Source organism: Cydia amplana, chromosome 26, assembly GCF_948474715.1.
Source record: "Cydia amplana chromosome 26, ilCydAmpl1.1, whole genome shotgun sequence".
In the NCBI taxonomy this organism is placed as follows: Eukaryota; Metazoa; Arthropoda; class Insecta; order Lepidoptera; family Tortricidae; genus Cydia; species Cydia amplana.
This window is the reverse complement of record NC_086094.1, coordinates 301,069-313,184: the sequence shown is the minus strand read 5'-3', so window position 1 is coordinate 313,184 and position 12,116 is coordinate 301,069. Positions and strand designations below refer to the sequence as shown.

At 38.9% G+C, this 12,116-nt stretch overlaps 1 protein-coding gene across 1 annotated transcript; it reads left to right on the top strand.

Moving 5' to 3' along the window:
* Positions 1 to 5,622: 5,622 nt before the first annotated feature.
* Positions 5,623 to 11,007, top strand: LOC134659921 (thioredoxin domain-containing protein 9). The gene is made up of 5 exons (XM_063515613.1): positions 5,623 to 5,706; positions 6,486 to 6,585; positions 7,459 to 7,660; positions 8,576 to 8,711; positions 10,867 to 11,007. Exons 1-5 carry the CDS (start codon positions 5,642 to 5,644, stop codon positions 11,003 to 11,005), a joined length of 642 nt encoding a protein of 213 aa, XP_063371683.1. The 5' UTR covers positions 5,623 to 5,641; the 3' UTR covers positions 11,006 to 11,007.
* Positions 11,008 to 12,116: the final 1,109 nt, after the last annotated feature.

Genomic DNA, 12,116 nt, shown 5'->3' with positions numbered 1-12,116 from the left:
CTCTCGCAATGGCCGCGTCAGCGTCACAACCAAAGAGTAAAGTAAGTATATAGGGTCACAACTCACAACTGTCACTCAAAAGTTATACGTATACAATATTGTCTTACTTGACAGTAATTATAAGCATAATACTTATGATATTATTAAAGAAAATGAAAATATAGTAGTTTATGCAACAGTGATATAATAAGGGTTCTTAAAATTCAAGGGTCGAAGTTACAAAACGAGACGTAGTCGAGTTTTGTAAAAAAAGACCCGAGAATTTTAAGAACCAATTATGAGCTGTTGCATACATTACTTTTTCTATGACAGCTGCAGCAAAAAAAAATAGTTATTATTAAAAAAAAAGAGTTATTATTTAAAAAAAATTGAGTTATTATTTAAAAAAAAAAAGAGTTATTATTGTAAATGAAAACATACCTCTTTCAATCAAGATGATCGGAACTTGTATCTTTAAAAAAAATAAAGCAGTTGTATTATACTCATAAGATGACTGCTAGCAGTCATCTTATGAGCCTATAGACAAATCATTCAAATGACATTGCTTTAGATATCACTGTCAGTCATTTAATTGACACATTTAAGTGCTGGAGTAGAAAAAAAATAAATGACGACGCTAAGCATTATCAACAATAGCATTTGAATAGCATGAAGCAATTGAAGCATGACAGCAGCAGTCAGTGCTGACCAAAGGTGCTGACAGTGCTGTCCATGGCCTTGGTGCATGGTGCTGTCCATAGTCTCGTTAATCAAAGTATAGCTGGTCAACCAAATCTTGTCAGTAAAAAAAAGCGGCCAAGTGCGAGTCGGACTCGCCCATGAAGGGTTCCGTATTTAGGCGATTTATGACGTATAAAAAAAAACTACTTACTAGATCTCGTTTTTTTTTCTATTTTTGTGTGAAAATCTTAATGCGGTTCACATAATACATCTACTTACCAAGTTTCAACAGTATAGTTCTTATCTTCGATCAACACGGAAGGGATGCGGCATTCGCACTATTTCCCCTCTGCCTAGGTACAAGATCAACTGATCTAGCGCGGGTAATAAAACTAGTTGCGCTCGGATTTTTAACTAGACCGAGTCCAGACGCGCGAGTGAACACAGCAGCAGAAAAAATGCCTAATTGCTCGGTTTTTTGTTGTAAAAAGAGGTCGGGGACATCAAATTTACAAAAAGAAGGTGTTATATTAATTATATTTAAACACAATTATTATATTTTAGTCTCATGTAATTGCTGGATTTATCGATTTTTCTCGCCCAGTACAAACTGTGGATCGGTCGTGCAACAAATCCGACTTCTCATCTTTTGACGAAAATGTGTTAGTGTGCGTGTTGTGACACTTGTGACTCGTCCGTACACAAAAACAGATCGAGGTGTGCAAGATTTGTCTGTGTAGGGTGTCATTTTCTATGTATTTGTGTCGTCATTACAGATTGGATTTTGTATGCAAGTGTGTGAGAAGTGCGACTGTGTGCACGTTCCCCCCCGCGAAAAATGGCAGAATGATTTGAATGTCAAGATATCGCTTGGGCCTATCCCTTCCGACCTGTCGGAAGCCCGTGTTGATCGAAGGTTCTTATAGTTTCGGAGAAAAGTGGCTGTGACATACGGACGGACAGACAGACGGACGGATAGACAGACAGACAGACATGACGAATCTATAAGGGTTCCGTTTTTTGCCATTTGGCTACGGAACCCTAAAAAAGGCGCGAAATTCAAATTTTCTATGGGACGATATCCCTTCGCGCCTACATTTTTCAAATTTGCCGCCTTTTTCTAATGTCAAGATCTGGTTGACCAAGTATATTTGAGAAATGCTGCTAAATCTATAATTTTATTTCACTGGCAACCCCAATAAACAAAACAAAGGAGCAAGATATACTTACTTTACTCTTTGCTTCTTTCCTTGAAACGGAGTTTAGTGTCGTGATTGTTTTCGTTAGTTACCGTTTTATATCAGTTAATAAGTGAAATCCAATTGAAAAAAGGTGTTTATACGTTGATTTTTGACCCATTATTTCGTCTAAAATAAGTAGTTACAGTATCTGAAGGTTAGTTCTAGAGATATTTAGTAAGAAAGCAACATGCGCGCTTGGATGAGGTCATCAGCCCCATGAACTCCTTTTTGGATATTTTTACTATTTTTGGTACATATTATATCTTAAATCACTTTGTTCCCTACGACGAAAGCAGTGTGAGATTACTAGCTTATTATAAATATCAGTTGCTGATGATGAATATTCAACTTATGATTATCAACTTTTTCTTTCAGTCTTAAGACACTTTCAAATTATATATCCCACGCAACAGAAGTATTAAAGGGCGTTTTCTAAAATAAATATCGATAACCTGATTCTTTCAAATCTGGACATTCTTGGGCTCATTCTGCTCAGAATCGACAGCATTCTCCATCCTTCCATTAAAAAAACGATGTCCCCAAATGTCCATTCCATTACGTCACGTTTTATTATGAGAAAATGTTTCACTTGTATGGACGTGACGTAGTGGAATGTACAATTTTCATACAAATTTTTGGGACAAGTTTTTTTATCATCAGGATTGAATATGCTAGTGATTCTGAGTTGAAAGAACCCAAAAACACCAGGATCTGTGAGAATCGGGTTTTCAATATTTATTTTAGAAAACGCCCTAAAAGCAAAAAAATCCGTGAGACAGCATTTTATATGAAGTTTAAAAGTATAAATATAAATAGACTGTAGAGCATGGTTTATTTATTACACAAGTTATTAAAGGGATAACTTTATTCTTCTGTTCTTTCTATAAATGTTATCCAAAGTTAAATTGCTTCTGTATGTGAGTGAGTGTTGTCTATAATTGATTCGAACCTTGGAGGATACAACTAAACGGAGTAGCCATTAACGGGCTTTCCCCTCTGTCGAAAATGGCGGCCAACGGTCAAACACAATGTATGGACTGACGTTTATCTGACATGGCTATTTTTAACCGCCTTCAAAAAAAAAAAAAGGAGGTTCTCAGTTTGACCCGTATGTATGTATGTATGTATATTTGTTCGCGATTATCTCGCGTTTGGCTGAACCGATTTTGATGCGGTTTTCAGAAAAGTGTTTGTTACATTCTGGAGAAGGTTTTAGTATACATAGATCTGAGCTGATGCTGAACCCTGGATGTACCTAGTGGAACTCAGGTTTGGTGCAACATATGTAGACGCTGTTTTGGTCATCCGACACGCCTTGATGAGCACTTGGGAGAGCAGTACCCAAGATAGAGCTGATGCTGTACCCTGGATGTACCTAGTGGAACTCAGGATGTGCCTAGTGGAACTCAGGTTTGGTGCAACATAGGCCCACGCTATTTTGGTCAGCCGTCACATCTTGATGAGCACTTGGGAGAGCAGTGCCCAAGATAGAGCTGATGCTGAACCCTGGCTGTACCTAGTGGAACTCAGGTTTGGTGCAACATAGGCCCACGCTATTTTGGTCATCCGTCACATCTTGATGAGCACTTGGGAGAGCAGTACCCAAGATAGAGCTGATGCTGAACCCTGGCTGCACCTAGTGGAACTCAGGTTTGGTGCAACATAGGCCCACGCTATTTTGGTCATCCGTCACACCTTGATGAGCACTTGGGAGAGCAGTGCCCAAAATAGAGCTGATGCTGAACCCTGGCTGTACCTAGTGGAACTCAGGTTTGGTGCAACATATTCCCACGCTATTTTGGTCATCCGTCACATCTTGATGAGCACTTGGGAGAGCAGTGCCCAAGATAGACCTGATGCTGAACCCTGGCTGTACCTAGTGGAACTCAGGTTTGGTGCAACATATTCCCACGCTATTTTGGTCATCCGTCACATCTTAATCAGCACTTGGGAGAGCAGTACCCAAGATAGAGCTGATGCTGAACCCTGGCTGTACCTAGTGGAACTCAGGTTTGGTGCAACATAGGCCCACGCTACTTTGGTCATCCGTCACATCTTGATGAGCACTTGGGAGAGCAGTACCCAAGTTAGAGCTGATGCTGAACCCTGGCTGTACCTAGTGGAACTCAGGTTTGGTGCAACATAGGCCCACGTTACTTCGGTCATCCGTCACATCTTGATGAGCACTTGGGAGAGCAGTACCCAAAATAGAGCTGATGCTGAACCCTGGCTCACCTAATGGAACTCAGGGTTGGTGCAACATAGGCCCACGCTATTTAGGTCATCCGTCACATCTAGAAAACCAAACCAAATTAACTTAATACTAAATTACACTAAAACTAAATAGAGAACCTAACAAACTAGTATATTTTAGCCCAAAACCTAAAATAAATGAAGTACCTACCTATCACTAAAAAGTAAAAAATAAAATAAATAAAAAATAATTAAAAAATTAAAAATAAACAAAAATAAAACCAAAATAAAATAACTTAATATAATATCTTTTTTAAAAAAAGGGAACCGCCTTCAAAAAACCAACCCACTGAAAAGCACAAAATAATTTTTATATGGCATCCCTATACGTCTCCAGTCCCTGTCCCGTCGTAAAGCAAATTTCTGCCAAAAAGTAATTAATACCTAATAATAAGAAAATTAATAATCATCCGGGTAATTACTTAGTTTTTGAAGGCGGTGCCAAACCAACAAAAACATTCTTTACTACCAATCAGCAAAAAAATACGAGTAAGTACCTAGTACCTACAAGAACTAAATAAATTAATGAGTAAACTAAGTACCTATGTCTTTATAATGCAAGTAAGTGCAGTTCTTTGTTGTCTAAAATATCGGTTCTCAAAAATTTTGGTTTGGCACCGACTGCAAAAACTAAGTAATTACCCGGATGATTATTAATTTTCTTATTATTAGGTATTAATTACTTTTTGGCAGAAATTTGCTTTACGACGGGACAGGGACTGGAGACGTATAGGGATGCCATATAAAAATTATTTTGTGCTTTTCAGTGGGTTGGTTTTTTGAAGGCGGTTCCCTTTTTTTAAAAAAGATATTATATTAAGTTATTTTATTTTGGTTTTATTTTTACGTTACGCATACATTTGACGTTCCCCTCCCCCGCAAAAATCGGCAGACTGTTTTGTACAGAAAATTACAGACATGGCGTCTCCGTTTGAATATATCCTCCAAGATTCGAACATTGTTCAGCTTGACTGAACAATATAGATTATTTTTTCTAGTAAATATGATTTTTCTTTAATTAATATAACTGTTTACACGTTTTGTTACACAAAAGTAGGCACCATTCATTTATTACGTAAGACTGATTAACAGCTGAATTTATTTGATTTATTATTTTTTACAGACTTTTATTTTCTGAAATTTATAACATTCTAAATAAATTACTAAATGTGTACTTAGTGTATTTTTTCGTTGTTGCTTGGTTTATTTATTTAAAATTTAAATCAGGCAAGGCCCATATTACAAATACCTTGCTAACATACATATGCATTTTATTAGCTTAAAACTAAAATCTATTTATGCGACAAAATGGTGTGGCTCCATTGAATGGGCTGCTCCTGTGTCACATTCCCTTTGGCCTGGAACCTCCGAAACACCACACCCTTCGGGCTGCAACTTTGCGCAGGGGTTTATGTGATACACCAGTGTGACCAGTATCTGTTGGACATTTTTAGTAAACTAGTGAACTTCTCAACAGCTCAGTAAAGATGGAGCAGGTGCTGTATAATGTGGCGCAGACCGTCGAGAAACAGCTGGACAGCGAGCTGGAGAGGTATCTATATCTATTAAGCCCTTTTATTCTGAGTTAGAGTATGTCTCTGAACTCAGTGTGCCGCTTGGCAAAGGCCTTCTCTAGCTCTTGGGGTCATTGGGGTCTGTTGTGGGCCACTCTTCTCCAGTTCGGGCCCACTGTGAGTTTGAGTTCATCCTCCCATCTTGTTCGAGGAGGAGAGGTATACTATTACAATATTTCTGTTGTATATTCCAAACACTAAAATAATGGATTTCTGACTTTTAGTGTTTGGAATCTACAACAGATTTTTTTTATATTAATATGTGTGTGAATCTTGTTTAATCATTTGTAAGTTGTATTGTTATGTATAAGTTTTTTTGTTCCTCCTTTTTATTTACTATCTGTATTTTTGCCACGAATAAACTATTTCTATTTCTATATTAAACCAAAGCCGAGGCTCCACACAAAGCAAGCGGCGTGTATTTGTCTCTACTCATTCTGTGTACAAATGCCCAATAAATTAGGGAAAACAAATCTGTCATTTAAGAATGAATGAAGAAGAATGAATTTGTATTTGTATTTTTGAATGAAATTTAATTACAGATTTTTTTTTTAATTAATTAATCTGAAAATATCTACTTACACTATTTGTTAAAACTTTGCTGTTATACCCTTAAGCTTGAATGTCATTACTGTCATTAGAAAAGATGACCAAAAATGTTACGCTTCAAAATACAATTAAAGCTTTTGTGTCTTTTCTTCTTCACTGATATTGTAGCAATGTAGAATTAATTGTGTATGTGTGTGTGTGTGTGCAGGCTAGATGCCCTGGACAACAGTGACCTGGAGGCGATCAGGCAGCAGCGCCTCGCCGAGATGAAGCAGAGAGCCCAGAAGAAGCAGGAGTGGCTCGCCAATGTGAGACTTTTTTAACTTACTCTGTTACTAAGACTATGCTGTCCGTCTATCTGTCACCAAGCTTTATCTCATGAACCATGATAGCTAGGCAGTTGAAATTTTCACAGATGATGAATTTTTGTTGCCACTATAACAACAAATACTAAAAACAGAATAAAATAAATATTTAAGCGGGGCTCCCATACAACAAACGTGATTGTTTTGCCGTTTTTTGCGTAATGGTACGGAACCCTTCGTGTGCGAGTCCGACTCCGTGTCCGAAATGCCGTGGAAATGGCTTGTAACTACCAAAAAATGGGTGTTTGATAAATTTAAATAAAATCAGGATTTTAAGAGTTATTGTACACTAGAACAACTAACCGTAACTATGGCAACGTATACACTAATAAGTCACCCATGTAGCTCTTGATTGTGTGTGTTGTGCTATAGTAGTTTATGCAACAGTGATATAATAAGGGTTCTTAAAATTCAAGGGTCGAAGTTACAAAACGAGACGTAGTCGAGTTTTGTAAAAAAAGACCCGAGAATTTTAAGAACCAATTATGAGCTGTTGCATACATTACTTTTTCTATGACAGCTGCAGCAAAAAAAAAAAAAAAAAAGAGTTATTATTTAAAAAAAATTGAGTTATTATTTAAAAAAAAAAGAGTTCTTATTGTAAATGAAAACATACCTCTTTCAATCAAGATGATCGGAACTTGTATCTTTAAAAAAAATAAAGCAGTTGTATTATACTCATAAGATGACTGCTAGCAGTCATCTTATGAGCCTATAGACAAATCATTCAAATGACATTGCTTTAGATATCACTGTCAGTCATTTAATTGACACATTTAAGTGCTGGAGTAGAAAAAATATATTTTAAACTTCCAGGGCCACGGCGAATACACGGAGCTGGACGGCGAGAAGGAGTTCTTCGGCGTGTGCAACAAGTCCGAGAACGTCGTGTGCCACTTCTACAAGTCGGACTCGCCGCGCTGTCGCATCGTGGACATGCACCTCAAGATACTGGCGAAGAAACATGTCGAGACGCGGTTTGTGAAGCTGGACGCTGAGCGGGCTCCCTTCCTTGCGGGTGAGCCACTGTGTACAGTCGACGTCAAAGAGATCTTTACGACAAACGTTACAAAAAATTATTTACATGACTTTATTGTCATAGCATTTAGGTCGTGTAAACATTTTTTTGTTACTTTGGCTGTAAATTTCTCTTTGACGTCGACTGTACCATGGTCCACTGTGTCACATCGTCCACTGTGTCACATCGTCGAGATGTAACTCAAGATCTTAGCGAAGAAGCATGTTGAGACGCGGTTCGTGAAGCTGGACGCCGAGCGGGCTCCCTTCCTTGCGGGTGAGTCACTGTGTACCATGGTCCACTGTGTACCATGGTCCACTGTGTACCATGGTCCACTGTGTCACATCGTCCACTGTGTCACATCGTCCACTGTGTCACATCGTCGAGATGTAACTCAAGATCTTAGCGAAGACGCGGTTCGTGAAGCTGGACGCCGAGCGGGCTCCCGTCCTTGCGGGTGAGTCACTGTGTACCATGGTCCACTGTGTCGCATCGTCGACATGTACCTTAATATACTGGTTCAGAAACATGTTGAGACGCGGTTTGTGAAGCTGGACGCTGAGCGGGCTCCCTTCCTTGCGGGTGAGTCACTGTGTACCATGCTCGACATTGTTGTTTCTACTCAAAATACACAGGCTCTTAATTTTTAACAAAGTATATTAATTAAATTAAGGGCTCAAATAGGAGCCGTAAATAAATTTTCCAAATTTCCCACGAATTTCAAAACCTCCCACTTCAACTCCCACGGCTCAAATGTGAGCCATACTGGGAGACAACGACAAAATTAGTTTTCGGGTCGCGGGATCGGACAGGTTAATATTTATTAATATTTTCCAAATTAAAGTATGATAAGGGGGGCTTTATGTAAAATGTTGACCTATACACTTGACTAATTCTGCTTTCGTCTCGCTCTAGGCCGTCTGAAGATCCGCGTGATCCCGACCATCGCGCTGGTTAAGAGCAACAAGACCAAGGACTTCATCGTGGGGTTCACCGACCTCGGCAACCGGGACGACTTCTCCACGGAGACCCTAGAGTGGAGGATAGCCAGGTATGTGTAGTCTGCCCACTGACAATCCAACCTCTAGACTGAGCTTAGGCCAATTCTTTCATGAAACCGATGCTGCCAAAAATACGGGGGTGCGGGGGGACGAGGTGAGCGAATCCCGTGCCGTGATTGGTCCGTTCAAAGACACGGACCAATCACGGCACGGGATTGACTCGAAGATGGAGTAACGCTACCGTATGTGTGGCAGAGGGGGTAGCGCGACTATGCTATGTCTAGAGGTTGGATTGTCTGTGAGTCTGCCAAACCAATTTGGCAGTAGAAGTTGAAATGGACGCGAAATTCGAATTTTGTATGTAATGGACGATCGAATCCTCACGCCTACAATTTTTAAATCTGTTGCCTGTTTCTACTGGCAAAACTGGATTGTCTGATCATATCAAAAATCTATCGCCCTCTCTTTTCGACGGGCTCTAGTCTTCGAGATATTTTTGTGAAATCACCTTTCCCAGCTCAATATTAAATATCATAAACACTTTTCTACAAAGTACGGAAAATTAATTAGTTGTAAACTTTAATCCAGCGGTCGGCAACCTGCGGCCCGTGAACCTGTCACTTGCGGCCCGCGAGCCTCCCTGGCTATTTTGTATGTAATATTGACAAACGACAATGTCTGATAAAGTCATAAATATTAACAAAGTGCGGCCCGCGACAACTTCGTTAACTACTATGTGGCCCTTGGCTGCTAAAAGGTTGCCGACCGCTGGTTTAAACTGTTGGAAGCATTTTTCCGTAAAGGCTAGTGCTTGCTACCCTTCTAAAATTAAACAAATGGAACAACATTTGACTAATGTAACTTCGTACAAAATGATAAACTTTACCTTAGCGCCATGTTGTATACAACAATGACTTCTAGCCTAGCGAGGTTATTTATTTATTTATAACAACAGCACAGCTATCATAACAGTTACCCAATGCGATAGTGTAGCAAATATTAACCTATAGATATATATGTATGTAAAATAAAATATTTCTTAAGCCTTACTTTCTTCTTTACTAGCCCGCATAAGTTAATTTTAGTACAATCACCTGCAATAATATGTTACAGGACGAAGGCCGCAAAAATATCTGACACGTTCTTATTTGTAGAGCCATAAGAGCGTGTCACATATTTTTGCGGCCTTCGAAGTGTAACATATTATTGCAGGTGACTGTACTTAAAAGAAAGGCCTGCTATACACCGTGGTTTTTTTTATTTCCGTTAATTTCAAGGGTGCATTTCTGAGCTTAAATCAAGTAACTTTCTCAAAGACACCGATATTCTAATTAACTCCATTTCGGAGATAACCAATTATTTATTTTTTTCCTATAAGGCTTCCACAAGCGTGTACACTTGCCTTAGGGCCGGTTTACATATTGATTAGTGTTTAGAATGAGTTCATACATTTGCTACTAAACTTAAGTACAATCTCGGTCGATCGATGTTCGAAATGAACTTGATATTGTCACAGATTTCAATTGCTTGGTTGAGTTAAATGTAATGCCCGTGTTAATACAACGCTATATGCTACATTTAATTACTATTTAAACTTTTTTCTTCTAAAATGCGAAAAAAAAATTTTTTTTTTTTAATTAACTACGCCATTTACTTCTCTTAAACTTACTTAACCATACCCCGAATTAACGGAATTCAATAAAAACACGGTGTATATCAGGGATGTTGCGAATATCCGCATCCGCATCCGCAACCGCGGAACTTCCGCATTGTTTTCAACATCCGCATTTGCATCCGCATCCGCATAAAATCGATGCGGATTTAATGCGGATGCGGATGTGGAACAGGTCAGTACAGGAACGTCTTAGCAACGGCGTAAGTGCTAGGCTGCTAGGTAATTTAGTCATTAGCCAAAAAACCTATTAGAAATTAGCAGTCAAGCGTGAGTGGGACTTAATGTACGGAACCCTTGGAACGCGAGTCCGACTCGCACTTGGCCGGTTTTTTGAAATAAAAATTACTAAAGTGTAATATTTGACGTTTTTTATGTACCTATCTTGACATCCGCATCCGCATCCGCATCCGCGGATGTGAGCCTTTAAAAATCCGCATCCGTATCTGCATCCGCGGATGTCAAAAAATCGGCATCCGCAACATCCCTGGTGTATATGACAATATTTTAATGAAAAAATGTGTACATTTCAGGTCAGACCTGATCGAGTACTCTGGTGAGCTGGCGGTGCCGCCGGAGCAGGCGCGGGCGCAGCGCCGGCTGCTCGCGCAGGCCAACAGGACCGTCCGAGGCCGCCAGGACCAGGACTCCGATGACGGACTTAGCGACTGATACACCACAACAACACAATACCTGTAAAGTGTCATTCAATAGAACTTGCTAACTATGTAAACAAATCGCCATACTAAAATTGACACTGAATGTCAATTTACTAGTAACTTTTGTTTACATAGTTAGCAAGTTCTATTGAATGACATTTTAGGAGTCTCTTCTGAGGTGGGGGGTCGAGGCGGAGACGTAGTCAGTGAAACATCCAGTCAGTTCGACGTTGCGTTTAATACTAATCCTAAACTAACACACTACAGCACGCCACACCACACCACCGGGGTTGGCAAAAAAAAGAAAAATAATACACTTTTTTTTTCTTTTAACATAAACAATGTCATAAACACAATTGTAATATGCCACACAATATAGATGTTTCAATTACTAATTTGTTGTTTTTCATTTTAACAAGTATTACTTAAGAACACTTACAATGTGTATGGCATTTTAATAGTTTTACATAATAAAAATATAAGTATGACAGTTAAGACACGTTAAGTGTCCGAAACGAACAACTTAGTTCTATTAATATGTACAGTATCCTCTTTTCCGTTGACAGAAATTACAACATTAGGGTTTTCTAATCTAATCACTTTGTATGGTCCTTTGTATAACGTATCGAGTTTGTTACCGGTTTCACTTTTCACTAAGACGAGATCGTCCTTTTTATAACTCACTGTGTTCACTTTTGTATCGTAAGTACACTTTCTAAGTTGTTTACACTTTATCAAGTTTTCACGCGCGTCTTTGTGTGCCGTTTGTAATCGATACCTTAATTCTAAACTATAATCACTAGGGTTATACAATGGTTCAATTGTACTTCTTACTCTACAAGGTAATTCACATGATTTACCAAAAACAAGTTCAAACGGGGTGTACTTTGTTACTGTATGTACTGAGTTATTATATGTGAAACACCAATATGGAAGCCAATAACTCCACGTTTCTGGATATTTATTACACTGTATTCTTAGATAAGAACCTAAATTTTTGTGACTATTTTCGAGGGAACCTATTGTTTCATGGTGATATGCTGTTGATTGGAGTTTATCTATTTTTAACAGTTTACATACCTCACTCATTGTAGAGGAAATGAACTCGGTGCCCCTGTCCGTAA

What these genes read in the sequence shown, in the direction of transcription:
- LOC134659921 (XM_063515613.1), top strand. Translation starts at nt 5,642, where the DNA reads ATGGAGCAGGTGCTGTATAATGTGGCGCAGACCGTCGAGAAACAGCTG. An exon ending in CTGGACAGCGAGCTGGAGAG is followed by an intron (nt 5,707 to 6,485) that starts GTATCTATATCT and finishes GTGTGTGTGCAG; the next exon opens with GCTAGATGCCCTGGACAACA. An exon ending in AGCAGGAGTGGCTCGCCAAT is followed by an intron (nt 6,586 to 7,458) that starts GTGAGACTTTTT and finishes TTAAACTTCCAG; the next exon opens with GGCCACGGCGAATACACGGA.